The sequence below is a fragment of the Camelina sativa genome, chromosome 9 (genome assembly GCF_000633955.1).
Source record: "Camelina sativa cultivar DH55 chromosome 9, Cs, whole genome shotgun sequence".
NCBI classification, from domain to species: Eukaryota; Viridiplantae; Streptophyta; class Magnoliopsida; order Brassicales; family Brassicaceae; genus Camelina; species Camelina sativa.
Genome location: NC_025693.1, coordinates 8,432,283 through 8,446,562, shown reverse-complemented (window position 1 = coordinate 8,446,562; position 14,280 = coordinate 8,432,283). Strand labels below are relative to the sequence as shown.

At 37.2% G+C, this 14,280-nt stretch overlaps 2 protein-coding genes across 2 annotated transcripts in view; one reads left to right on the top strand and one right to left on the bottom strand.

The window, feature by feature from the left end:
* The window catches only part of LOC104710733 (structural maintenance of chromosomes protein 4-like), an 8,815-nt gene extending 3,833 nt beyond the window's left edge, over positions 1-4,982 (bottom strand). The window contains exons 1-17 of the mRNA XM_010427382.1: positions 4,641-4,982; positions 4,435-4,524; positions 4,253-4,354; positions 3,909-4,085; positions 3,696-3,826; positions 3,388-3,466; positions 3,157-3,314; positions 2,997-3,072; positions 2,746-2,874; positions 2,530-2,674; positions 2,245-2,375; positions 1,914-2,066; positions 1,649-1,838; positions 1,303-1,436; positions 771-929; positions 287-595; positions 8-184 (exon numbers count right to left, since the gene is read on the bottom strand). Of these exons, the coding sequence (XP_010425684.1) occupies positions 8-184; positions 287-595; positions 771-929; positions 1,303-1,436; positions 1,649-1,838; positions 1,914-2,066; positions 2,245-2,375; positions 2,530-2,674; positions 2,746-2,874; positions 2,997-3,072; positions 3,157-3,314; positions 3,388-3,466; positions 3,696-3,826; positions 3,909-4,085; positions 4,253-4,354; positions 4,435-4,524; positions 4,641-4,802 (2,502 nt within the window). The 5' untranslated portion in view covers positions 4,803-4,982. The remainder of the gene's footprint in view (positions 1-7; positions 185-286; positions 596-770; positions 930-1,302; positions 1,437-1,648; positions 1,839-1,913; positions 2,067-2,244; positions 2,376-2,529; positions 2,675-2,745; positions 2,875-2,996; positions 3,073-3,156; positions 3,315-3,387; positions 3,467-3,695; positions 3,827-3,908; positions 4,086-4,252; positions 4,355-4,434; positions 4,525-4,640) is intronic.
* LOC109126555 lies at positions 7,634-9,207 on the top strand. Its single transcript, XM_019230228.1, has 2 exons — positions 7,634-8,806; positions 8,947-9,207. Exons 1-2 carry the CDS (start codon positions 7,687-7,689, stop codon positions 8,973-8,975), a joined length of 1,149 nt encoding a protein of 382 aa, XP_019085773.1. The 5' UTR covers positions 7,634-7,686; the 3' UTR covers positions 8,976-9,207.

Here is a 14,280-nt window from a genome sequence, read left to right as displayed (position 1 = left end):
TACGCACATTATCCTTCAGCTGTTTAGAACCCTTCTCAAGTTTTTCAATCTCTTTTTCTTCTTTGAAGATGATTTTCTTAAGCTCTTTAAGCCTGTCGATTTCATCTGTCTTTGGCTGAGATGCAGCTTCCAGGGAAGCTAGTTGTTTTTCGAGATAATTATGCTCAGAATTGAGACTTTCAATCTAACGATGAAAGAAAGAAACAATTGGTTACATTTAAGGCAACTTGATCACATATCTCAATAATAGGGAGGATGATACTGATAAATTCACAGAAGACAGTACCTCTCTTTGGCTTTTCGCCAGTTCCATCTCCAGGCGAGAGACTTCGTTTTCTGCAGCTCGATATTGTCTCACAGCATTGCCAATCTTTTCGCGGATGTTGCTTAACATGTCAACAATTTTGGAGAGCTCATTTTCTGCATTAGAAACAGCTTCGCCAGACACACCAGTGGCTCGAATAGAGGTTCCCATTCTTCCCCCACGTGGCTTGCCTCCCCCTCCACTCATCGTACCAGATTTCTCAAAGAGAGCGCCATCAAGGGTCACGACTCTTCGAAATTCTCTGTTCCCACCATATGCAATACGTGTTGCCTAATAAGCAAGAAATTTTGTCTCTATTAGCTCAGCTTTGATTCCAAAGAAAGTTTGTATTTTAAAAGGTATTACCCATCTTGGGTTTCACTAGATTAGCTGAGTCCATAATTTACTAATGTCAGTAAATAAATTCTGTAGCTGAGTCAGTCTTGATGAGCAGTCACAAATATACCTGATCAAGATCCTTTGCCACAACAGTGTTTCCCAAGGCTGCATAGAATGCAAGTTTCATCCTTTCGTCCTTTACTCTGATCAGATCAAAGAGGCGTGGTACATCCTCGGGAGTTTTCACTTTCTCCTTCAGTTTATGTATATGATCTGTTTGTTTTTCCTGCAAAAACGAATATTGTAGAAGGATTATTCATTCTTTATCTGCACGAGCAATAACTAGAACCTACTTGGTGAAAGAATATAAAGCTTCAATTTCAGTCCCCTTGAAGAATTACTAAAAACACTCCCTACTGCACTTCATTTGCTGATTCAAAATCCACCATAACACGTTCCTAACTTCCTAATTTGATAAAATTTTACTACGACCAACTCAGAATCACAGATCTAAGGATCCCTGTATGATTACTAAGACCAACTCAGTATCACAGATCAAAGGATCCCTATATTACTATTCTTCTGTATAAGTTGGCATTTTTAATAAATTGGCCAGGCTAGTAATTCAAAGCATATAAACAGAAAGTGGTATGCAATACCAATATCATAAATGTTGCAACGCCAAGATTTCCCTTCCGCAGCAGCTCAACACATGCTTGTGCTGCAGAAGTTGTTTCCACAACAATGTAATCAAGGCCAGCGCATGCAGTTGATATGGCGACATCGTATTTTGCTGCATAGGACAGCCATGTCAGTGATTGTTAGCTTTGAGGTATTTCTTTTAAAATCATTTAAACGACCAACTGTGGATTCACATCTTAAATCCATTTATCATGAAAGATATTGTCAGTTAAAATGTCACACCTCATACTACAAGGAGAAAAAATAGTCTGCAATATTAAAGGTGAGCAACGTATATACTGGATGATAGACCAATATACTCACCATCAATGGCACCTAAGTCCCCCATCCTTCCATATATTCCTTCAATTTGATTATTCTCCTTTGCTCGTAAAACTGCCTTCAAAACATCACCCTGACTCTTCTCAGAATTCATTGCTGATTTGAGCTCAGCAACTTTTTCTCTGGCTGCCTGCTCCTGTGGAATAAGTATCTCTTGCTCTTTAAGTGATTCCTGCAGAAGTTAAGATACATACTCTCAGTTTCACAAGAACTACTACAAACTACAGTCATATCCTAATAAAAATACCTGCTCCACTTTTCGAGCTTCGATTGCTTCATGTTTCTTCTTCTCTATATCAGCTTTCCTAGAGGTAGTTGCTGCAGCTTTTTCTTCTTTTCTTGTTGATATATCAGAGAGCTGTTTCTGAGCATCTATGAAGGCTTTCAGAGCAGCTTCATGCTAGAATGACAAAGTGGCAATGATCAGCGAGAAGCAACTCCAGAAGCATATAAGATTTGATTATGGCAAAGAATTCTTTAAAGCAGTTGGAGTAAGCTAATATAAACCTCTCTAGAAATTCTTTTTACTGCAAAAGTTCTCGACACCAAGCAAATTGTTATAACCATATGAGATGTACCTTCTTGCTCAATAGTTCACTTTCGGATAATGCAACATCAAGCTTTCCCCTGTGCACAATTAGATCTTTTTCCCAAGGTTCTAATTCAGCACGAATCTTTGTAAGCTCAGACCGGTAACCTTCAGTTTCAACTGCAACAAGACAGAAATAATTAATTGAACAAGCTTACTCTTGAGCAAGAAGCTAATCGTTATAAAGTCCTTTTTACTGCAATGTTATTAAAGAAGCTGCCAGGGTAACAAGGACATCATTATTTAGGGCAAACGATCCTAAAGCATAACACACCTTTAGCTATCTCTTTGATTTCCTCCAATGCCTTCTCCTCATCTACCAAGACCTTCTGAAGCTTTGGTATATTTTCCTGAAGTTTAGGTATTAGATTCGTCGAGTCCTCAGACTCCTTTGTCATAACATCGATTTTGGATGAATCCTGCATAACAACACAGGTAAGGTATATGCACCCATGAAAAAGTTCAACCATCCTTTTATAACTATTATAACCTTCTCAAGTTTATCCTCAAGTTTCTTGAGTTTTTGCTTCACATGCTTCAAGTCCTCCCTATGTTTTACGTCCTGCCTTTCAAACTCTTTAAACTTCTCCTTACAGCCTTTAAGTTCATTATCAAGAACCTAATCATTGCAAAGGAAGATAAGGTGATTAACCATTTGTTGAAACTTAGGAGAAAAATATTTGAATTTAGCCTTCTCGGCAATAAGCATGAGAGCAGAACACATCTGGACTTCAGACATACCTCTTGTCTCTTCTTATGTTTTTCATGCACAGAATTGAATTCTTTTAACTCTTTTTCACTTTCGTCCATTTTCACTCTGAAACAGAAATATTACGATAATTGTTACCAATGAATTCATATAATTTTTTTGATATTTTAAAGAGAATTTAGTAGTGCTTACCGGTCATCTTTCAGACTATTTTCCAAATTCTGCAAGCCTTCTCTCTGATCAGTAATTTTAGCTACAGTATCTTCGTGTGCCATTTTTGAAGCCTTTTCTTGCCATTTGAGATGTGATAACTCTTTCAGCATGTAATTCTCTGCCTCATCCTTCACACCCTGTTCCAAAATCACGTTAGCAACATATACCACAAAACCGGGTCACATAAAAGAAGGGCAAACGTCAACAAACCTCTAAGTTGTCTCTTTCTTTCTCAGCTAGTTTCACCATTTGTACAACTCCAGACCGCTTTTCATTGAGCGTTTCAAGCCTTAAATTTCAGAGGCAGTTGCAATTATATTAATAGTATCCAACAAATCAGGAACCACTTGCATCTAAATCTGCCTAGTAAATTATGAACACATTCACAAAAGAGCAAATATGATATGCTTATGAAGAAAGCAGGTGATATTGCATTTTCTATTCAAGCAATGCGCCTCAAACACAGTTCTTGGGCATTGGCTGTTTAAAAGAAACTATAGAATGCATAGATCACTCACTGCTTATTCAATTCATCTATCTTCTCCACATATTTATTTGTTCCAATGATATCTTCGAGGTATTCAAGAAAACCTTCATCATGGGGACCTTGAGCTTTCGGCTTCATGAGTGATATCTGTTCTACCTCCCCCTGTCAACGTTCAAGAAACAATATTAGCGGAGGGAAACACGTAAATTCAACAATATGTAGGCTCTTTCTCTAAATTGAGAACCTGAAGAATCAAGAAACGGTTGTTGTCGAGATCTACTCCTTTCCCCTTCAACTTTTTTGTAACTTCAGTGAAATTGCTCGACCTGTCATTAATATAATACTTGGACGAATTATCACGGAATGCAACCCGGGTAATCATGAAATCACTTCCAGGAACAGTCTCATAAGTTCCATCTTCCTGTATTAGTTCAAAACAACAGTTCACATCACTACAAATCTTATCCAAAGTCAATGAAAATGAAAGAGACTGGAAAGTCAAAAACTTCAGAAACTTTCAAACAGAATTGAAAGATATATTCATAATAAGGTATCCAAATAAAAATTAAGCACACAACAACGTTTTACCAAATCGATAATCTCTTCAAACTGTACAGAGACTCCAGCACTATCCAAGTTCTGGTGATTAGTTGAGTTGTGAATTAGCTCTGAAACTTTGTTCAGCCGCATCTGACAGCAACGAAAACATAAGATTACTCAAACAAAACTTAATCGAAAGAGCATAACTAAGATAAAAGAGTACTACTTACCTGCTTAGCTCGTTTCCCAAACACAAAAAGCATTGCATCTATCACATTACTCTTCCCACTCCCATTAGGTCCAACCACCGCAGAGAAACTCTGAATTTCAACAACCCAGTTAACAAAACTTTCGAATTCAAGAAAACGCGATAAAACCCAAACCTAATCAGCTTCAATTTTGGAAAATGAAATTGAGGAAATGTAAAAACCCTAACCTTGTGGAAAGGACCGACGCGTTGTTCACCAGCATAAGATTTGAAGTTCCTCATCACAAGCTCTTTGATGTAAAGCCTCGGAGTTCCAGATTTCTTCTGGTGGTTAGGCTCAGACTCGCCGTCGCCGCGAAACTCACCTCTTGGCTGCTCATCTTCCTCCATCACCACACCACCACTAAACTCTCTCAGTCTCTCTCACTGGTCAACTCGGTGTTGACTTGTGTTTCAGATCGCGAAACTTTCACCGGATTTGTCACTTCTTCAATCGTCGGCTAGTTTCCTGTGACTCGCTTTATTCGCCGGAGGGAGACGAAAAAGTTTGGCTTTTCAAAAAACAAAAAAAAAAAATACGAAATTTGAATTTTTTTTGGTTTCTTTATTAATAAAAAACATAAGAAAAATACAAAAGCTAAAAAAGGGCCAAGGCCCAACATAAAGAAAACGAAAAGTCCAACAAAGGGATACAGACTTGGGAGAGAAACTAGCATATGCACTCACCGCCGACTGCTGAAGCTCCAAAACCACCGGACAAGCCATTGCTGATTTACAACAGTTCCAAATAGAGGCACAAACCTATCGACTGGAAAATCCTTAAGAGGGTTGCATTCAGAAAAAAAAAGAAAAAAATAAAAAAAACTCATATATACTCGTTTAGAATTTTAGATAAGTCGGTTTTTTATAGAATACATCAAAATTTAGTTTAGATTTTTGAATTGGGGATCTTTTAAGAGAATGGAGAATGTATTATGAGTAAACTAATGATCACATAAAGTGAGATATCTAATATTTTTGTAGACACACATCATGGACAAATCTGACTTATTGATATGCTAGGTCTACTCTCAAATATTTTGGACCCATTAAGGGTTTTAAGTGCCCTAAACTCTTACTTAAAAATGAATGACATATTGAATTATTCTTGTGGACTATATTCAGTTTTTCACACTCAAACTACTTCACATTTGCAATCGCAGGCTTCTACTTCTACATATATAGACAATATTATTATTTATTTTTAAAAAAAAAAACTGAAAATTTTTGGATAGAAAGGATCTATAATATTTTATATTCGATTTTGATCTTAAAAAAAAATATAAGGGAAACATCATCTATTTAATCTTAATATAAAAGAATTTATATATCTTAAGTGAATGGTTTTATATATGTATTGAATACTTGCAATGAAGAATTGTAGGGATTAAAACATAAGTGTTTACTCAAGCTGTTTATGGAAGGGGTTTCGATTACACCTAACATAGGACACATTGTGCCCTACAAAACAGACAATTATTTGAAGTGATTTTAAAGCCCAAACAACTCATGCATGTGTTCTTCCAACAACTCATCAGATCCCACCCCTTAACTTTACTATATTTCAATATTTGCCCAATTTTAACTTAAATATATTAATTTAGACCCCTAAATATGCTCATGACACAAAAAGAATACTGGCTAGCTCTCTTACAATATTCCATTTTTTTTCTTTTCTTTACCGATTTGAAAACCCAACTCATGTTTTCACATAAAGCTCAATTTGAAAGAATGAAAGTTTGAAATTGTTCTATACTTTGGTGTGCGTTATATTCTGAAATTTTGTGTGATGTGACTAGAGGATAAAAAGCCATTTCACACACAAGATAAATAAATGCGCATTGGTGGTTAATTTTCTCATTAATTATAGAAAATCATATTCTAATTAATATCTACATTTTATATATATGTGCATTTGTAAATACATTTTCTGAAAAGATTAGTATGCAAGTTATCCCTCCAAGCTATATGAATATTATTATATAAGTGGCAACAGTAGATGTATGACATTGGTGGTGTGGTGAAAAACAAAAATTGGACCCACTGAAGATTTTGTAGTCCAATTCTTGGGTCATTGATACTTGTTCTATAAAAGGGGCCACATCTGATCCCACTAAACGTTGTACTGATCTCTCATCTATGTCAATAATTTCTCAAATCTGAAAATAGTATTCTCTGTGGTTCATATCAATTGTTTTTATAGGATTGTTTTCTTTTGTTTGAAGTTAAGTGTCCATTTTGATTTTGATGAAAGTTTTGCCAAAAAGAGTACCTTATGGAGACTCTTAATCATGAATAGGTGTTACAGATTATCTTATGATCTTGGATGAGCGGTTAAGAGTTAATGGTGAATTTGATTCAGTTAACACGGGAATGACCATCTTATAAAGTAATGTGTACTTGCCTTCTTTAGAATGTGCATGTGAGAACTATGATCGGGTATATATGAAAACGATCGGGTCGATCGATAGAGTTTTGTTCATGTTTTCAATGTTACATATATACTTACATACATTATGCTAATGTGCTACATATTATGGTTTTGGATTTTGACTGTACAAAAAAAAAATTAATAATAATAAAAGAAAAAAAGTCTCTTAACACTTGTAAGAAAAAACCCATAAAAGTGGGGTTTTGGATTTTGTTTCTGAATTTATAAAAAAAAATTTAAAAATTATTTTATTTTCTGGACATTAAAACTTTTGAAATCTCAATTCCGATAGATAAAAGAAAGAAATTTTTTTTTTTGCTGCAGTCTTTGTTAGATAATCAATGACTTTGGAAAAAAAATAATAGACCATATAAACCAATGCTGTAAAAAAAACTATTACCATCCAATCCATAAATTCTTTGTATTTAATATCCTGTGTTTACTTTCGCGCTGAACTGAATGAAGGTGAAATAGGTGTACTGGGCCTGAAACAAATCCAGCAAAGTAAAAGCCCAATGCAGAAGCCCAGTCAACATCCTTGTGTCAAGACAAATTTGTCTGTACCTGCAAAGTCTCTGCACAACAACCGTTTTGATGCTCTTGTCGATAGGGATGATGACTAGTCCATTCACAGCTGTACACATGAGTCACCTAAGCCTAGAATGTTCTTCTTGTTCTATATAAGACAATGTAGCTGCATCTTGTAAATGTAGCTTGAGATTATAATAAAGAAACAGAGTATTTACAGAGTCCTTAGTATATTTTCATGGTATCAGAGCCATTGTAACCTTCACAGGTTCTTCAATGGCGACTGCATATCCTTTCCCTGATAACATCCATGTCACCAGTACAGTTACAATCAAGCTAAACAACACCAACTATCTTTTGTGGAAAACTCAGTTTGAGTCTCTCCTATCTTGTCAAAAGCTCATTGGGTTCGTTAATGGTGCCATCACAGCTCCCCCGCGTACCGTCTCGTCAACAACCAGCAACACTGTCACAGAGACTCCCAACGCACTGTATGAGTCTTGGTTCTGCACAGATCAGCTTATCCGCTCCTGGCTCTTTGGTACCTTGTCAGAAGAAGTGCTCGGGTATGTTCACAACCTCACCACATCTAGAGATATTTGGCTGTCGTTAGCTGAGAACTTCAATAAGAGTAGCATAGCTAGAGAATTTACTCTTCGCCGTAGCTTGTGGGTTCTAGAAAAAAAAGACATGACTTTTGCGGCTTACTGCAGAGAGTTTATAGCTATTTGTGATGCTTTGAGTTCTATTGGCAAACCTATCGATGAGTCCTTGAAGATATTTGGTTTTTTGAATGGTTTGGGACGAGACTACGACCCTATCACAACTGTTGTTCAAAGTTCTCTGAGCAAGGCGTCTCCTCCTAGTTTTGGTGATGCTGTATCTGAAGTTGAAAACTTCGATACAAAGCTTCGGTCATACAGTGCTCCTGAGTCTGTTACACCACATCTTGCCTTTCAAGCTCAACAAACTGGATACGGGAATGCATCACGAGGTGGATATCGTGGTCGGGGAAGGTCTTCAGGACAAAACAGAGGACGTGGTGGTTATTCGTCCAGAGGCAGAGGCTTCTCTCAACATCAATCCAACCCTAGAGCCTCCGGAGAGAGACCTATCTGTCAGATTTGCGGACGTATTGGTCATCTTGCGTCTGACTGCTGGAACAGATTTGATGAGAACTATCAACGGCCTGATATTGCTCAAGTGTTCTCTTCTCTGCAAGTCTCAGATGGTAACGAATGGATCACAGATTCGGGTGCTACCGCTCACGTTACTCCTTCTGCTGGAAACCTGCAATCTGCGACAACTTACACAGGGAATGACACGGTTCAGGTCGGTGATGGAGCCTATCTCCCTATAACTCATGTCGGATCCACCACTATCTCTTCCTCGGCAGGTAAGATATCTCTAAACAATGTTTTGGTCTGTCCAGATATGCAAAAATCGCTTGTTTCTGTCTCAAGATTGTGTGATGATCTGCCATGTGGAGTTTGGTTTGATGCTAACAAAGTCTGTGTTGTTGACATACCCACTCAGAAGGTGGTGGCAAAGGGTCCTCGAAGTAGTGGTTTTTATTTGTTGGAGAATCAAGAATTTGTAGCTCTCTTCTCTAATCGCCAATGTGCAGCTCCTGAAGACACTTGGCATCATAGACTTGGGCACTCAAACTCTCAAGTTCTCCAACAATTAAAGAACAGCAAGGAAATCAGTTTGAATAAGAGCAGCACTACCTCCATTTGTAAGCCTTGCCAGATGGGGAAGAACAGTAGACTTCAATTTTTTTCTTCAGATTCTCGAGTGTTGAGTCCTCTAGATAAGATTCATTGTGATCTATGGGGACCATCACCAGTTGTATCCAATCAAGGGTTTAAATACTATGCAGTTTTTGTGGATGATTTTTCTCGATTCACTTGGTTTTACCCCATGCGTACAAAGTCTGAATTCCTCTCTATATTCAAAGTGTTCCAGAAACAAGTTGAGAACCAATTCAAGACTAAGATAAAAATGTTTCAGAGTGATGGGGGAGGAGAGTTCACTAGCAACAATCTGAAACTACATCTGTCTGAAAATGGAATTCTACACAGGATATCTTGCCCATATACCCCACAACAAAATGGGGTTGCAGAAAGTAAACACAGACATCTTGTAGAACTTGGCCTGACAATGTTGTTTCATAGTCATACTCCTCTTCATCATTGGGTGGAAGCCTTCTTCACTGCAAGTTTCATCACCAATCTGCTTCCTACAACAACTCTAAATAACTGCAGTCCATACGAGGTTCTTTTCAAACAGAAACCAAACTATTCCATGCTTAGAGTTTTTGGCTCTGCTTGTTACCCCTGTCTTCGCCCAATGGCTGCTCACAAGTTTGATCCAAGGTCATTACAGTGTGTTTTTCTCGGTTATCACACTCAGTACAAGGGATATAGATGTCTCTATCCACCTACGGGAAAAGTCTACATATCTCGCCATGTTGTTTTCGATGAAGAATGCTTCCCATTTCAAAATCAATACAAGTCACTCATCCCAACATATCAAACTCCTCTGCTTCAAGCCTGGAAAGCTGCTTCAATACCTCCAGAATCACTTCTTGTATCAGAAAATGTCTCAGTTTCACCAGGTTATTCTTGTCAAGAGACTCCAACACAGAATCTGGTTACTGAGAACGTTCCTGTTGATACAATTGTTCCAGAAAATACTCAAGTTCCAAGTGATTCCGAGACTGACACTCCTTCGACTGCAAGTGACTCAGAAACTGACACTCCTTCGATTGACGAAACTGACAACTTTGCAGTCGAAGAACAGGATTTTGAAGATCAGCTGCAAGAAGATCAATTAGATAATACTCACTCTATGATCACACGAGCTAAAGCTGGGATTCATAAGCCTAATCCGAGGTATGTGCTTCTCACTTCGCGATTTGCTCCTGTAGAACCGAAGGATATCACTGCTGCTCTACAACATCCAGGGTGGAATGACGCCGCTCATGATGAGATCAGTACAATTCATATGTTACACACTTGGGATCTGGTGGAACCTACAGAAGATATGAATGTTTTGGGATGTAAATGGGTGTTTAAGACAAAACTCAAACCTGATGGATCTGTAGATAAACTCAAAGCTCGTCTGGTTGCCAAAGGATTCGATCAAGAAGAGGGACTGGACTATCTTGAGACATTCAGTCCTGTTGTAAGAACTGCAACTATAAGAATGGTACTTGATGTCGCAACGTCAAAGAACTGGGAAATCAAACAACTTGACGTCTCTAATGCTTTTTTACATGGAGAGTTACAAGAGCCAGTGTTTATGACACAACCTCCTGGTTTTATTGACACACAGCGACCATCTCATGTGTGTCGTCTTACCAAAGCTCTTTATGGCCTGAAACAAGTGCCAAGGGCTTGGTTTGACACCTTCAGCAAATACTTAATAGAGTTTGGATTCACTTGCAGCAAATCTGATCCTTCTCTATTCACATACCACAAGAATGGTAAGTCTCTCGTTCTTCTCATGTATGTTGATGATATGTTGCTTACTGGGAATGATTCGGCTCTGCTACAAGCTCTTCTCAAGTCCCTGAACAAACGCTTTTCGATGAAAGATCTTGGCAAACCTAGCTATTTTCTCGGTGTGGAAATTCAAACATGCTCCACTGGCCTCTTTCTTCATCAAACAGCCTATGCCAAAGACATCTTACATCAAGCTGCCATGTCCAATTGTAATCCAATACCTACTCCGCTGCCACAAAATCTGGACAAACTAAATCCAGAACCGTTCTCTGAGCCAACCTATTTCAGGAGTCTTGCAGGGAAGCTTCAATACCTCACCATCACCAGACCTGACATCCAATTTGCAGTTAATTTCGTGTGCCAAAGGATGCATGAACCAACAGTCTCAGATTTTGGTCTTCTTAAAAGAATCTTGAGATACATCAAGGGCACCTTACACATGGGTCTGTATTTACATAGAAGCTCCAATTTATCACTATCAGCTTTCTGTGATAGTGATCATGCTGGTTGCAAGAAGACTCGGAGATCAACCACAGGTTTTTGTATTCTCCTTGTTCCCAATCTCATCAGTTGGTCAGCTAGAAGGCAGGAAACAGTCTCCAACTCCTCAACAGAAGCTGAATATAGAGCACTTACAGCAACGTCTCATGAGATAACTTGGATATCATTCCTTCTTCGTGACTTGGGAGTCTCTCTACAATATCCCATCGTGCTCAAGTGTGACAACCTCTCTGCAGTTTATCTAAGTGCAAATCCGGCTCTGCATAAACGCTCCAAGCATTTTGATACTGACTATCATTATATACGGGAACAGGTTGCTTTGGGGCACATTGAGACACATCATATCCCAGCACAGTTTCAGTTAGCTGATGTCTTTACCAAGTCTCTTCCAAGACGAGAGTTTGAAGCTCTTAGGGGCAAACTTGGTGTTGGTGCTTCACCCACCACAAGTTTGAGGGGGAATGAAGGTGAAATAGGTGTACTGGGCCTGAAACAAATCCAGCAAAGTAAAAGCCCAATGCAGAAGCCCAGTCAACATCCTTGTGTCAAGACAAATTTGTCTGTACCTGCAAAGTCTCTGCACAACAACCGTTTTGATGCTCTTGTCGATAGGGATGATGACTAGTCCATTCACAGCTGTACACATGAGTCACCTAAGCCTAGAATGTTCTTCTTGTTCTATATAAGACAATGTAGCTGTATCTTGTAAATGTAGCTTGAGATTATAATAAAGAAACAAAGTATTTACAGAGTCCTTAGTATATTTTCACTGAAGAACCGTACGTAGAAAAGGGTTTTGTTTTGTGCCAATTTGCTCACTTTCGTAAATTGAGTTGTTAATTAATACTTAATGAACACAAACATAATATTTATCCACATGAATTTATTTGATATATATAATTTAGATAAGAACGAAATTTACGCAAAAAATAACATTAGTTAACGTAAGGATACAAACAAAGTAAAAAATGTTGTCTTTGACACGTTTACAGTAAGCTAGTTAGGGTTTACATTGTCATTTTAATCCCATTTTTAGGTCTTAGGACCACATGCTTATGCTTGCAAGCAAAATAAAAAGCCAACAAAACTTTATCTTTATTATGGACCAACCATGCAATTCATGATTCTCTATGCCCAAGAAAAAAATAAAAGAAGATCCTCGTTTTTATGTTCAGTCTTTATCATCTTTTTCCAAATTTTAAACTAAGCCAATTTCTTTTGGCTGATAATTAATACTCTAACATCACTCGGTCAACTTGTGAGCTGTAATAGCATTAATTGTTTGCTTATCAACCAGGTTTTGAGTTATACTTTCCCCCGGAAAATAAAGATCATAAACCATAATTGTGATTTATGAAAATATTTCGGAAAAATTAGGAGAAAGCTTTCGGGTTTTGACTTTGAAAAATATGATTCTCCCAAGAACATTTTAATTTACGTGGCGAGCTTAAAAGTATAAGGGTGATGCCTTGGGTTGACACGCGAAGTTTTCAAATACGTGTCACTTTTTAAATCTTTAGCGTGTTAATTATGATTACGTAGTTTTGTTGACAAGTTCTTAAAAACTTAAGAAGACCATATTTATCGTCATTGATAATCTATCAGTTTTTGAATTATTGTTATTTAATTTAGAACAGTTTTGGTCGTGTCTGGTGGATTAGTGACAAGAACCGCACAGAAGGTTAAAGTCTAACAACACGGCTCGTGGAGTTGATCGTAAATATTGCTGACTGGCGAGGGCATATAAGTCAGATAACAAGAAACATCGAGGAAACCAAAGTACGGTTTCGTGGAGTTGCGTCGTTACGAACTGAACTGGTGTCGTTAAGTAAAGCAAAAAAATGTTCGGACAATAAGACGTGAATATCCGTGTTGGTCGTCGTTAAATCCCCACCCAAAAAAAAAAACTATGTTTACAAATTACAACTATGCTTAGAAATGGTAATCAAAATACCATTATGGATTTATATATTTTAGGATAGACAATTTACGATGAACTTGCTAAAACATAGATTTGAAAACATAGATTACTGTATTTATACTATTATGGATTTATGCTTACAATTTACGATGAAACTGTAATTACTGTATTCTGACTTAAGAAGTGAAATATAGTAAAAGATTGTAGGACAAGTAAAAAGTAAGAATTTGATCCCAAAACAAAATGTAAAAAAGTAAGAAAAAATTGAATTGAAATTTAAGAAAGGGACTAATCAAGTAGAACGAGGTTATAAATGATGGTCATCACACCACCAAGACAATTCCGAAATTGTAGCCTCAAGCACCCGATTATTCATGTGTTTATTTGGCTATGTGAGTGACATACATTTCTAAAGTAAATGGTGGTTGGGTGCATATGGTATTATGGTAAACACATTACATAAATGTTATTATATCTCTTCTTTGTACTATTATATATGAAAATAATTCTCGCGCACTTTTATATATGTGGAGATCACATTTGTGAGGGTGGACGATGAAAAAGAGGAAAGAATCACGAAAGGTGGTCCTTGTGTACACAAATGGTATATGTGCCCTTGAGAATGGGTTAACATAGCTACTACTATATGAATGCGGTCCATTGCGCCCGCCACTACAACTTTGTCAAAACCTTATATCCCTAATTTGTTCCGGGTCAATTCGGTGATGACTTATTTTATTCATTAACGACTACACTCTTGACTTGCATTATCAAATTCTCCTAAATTGCGAAGAGATTGTACACAATTATGTATTAGTAAACAGGGATGCATAAGTTTTGTTTGTTATCACCAGTTTTTTTTTTTTTTTTTTTTTTTTTTTTTTTTTTTTTTTTTTTTTTTTTTTTTTTTTTTTTTTTTTTTTTTTTTTTTTTTTTTTT

Coding starts and splice junctions, on each gene's coding strand:
- LOC109126555 (XM_019230228.1), top strand. CDS start 7,687: ATGGCGACTGCATATCCTTTCCCTGATAACATCCATGTCACCAGTACA. Junction 8,807..8,946: donor CACTATCTCTTCCTCGGCAG/GTAAGATATCTC, acceptor ATACCCACTCAG/AAGGTGGTGGCAAAGGGTCC.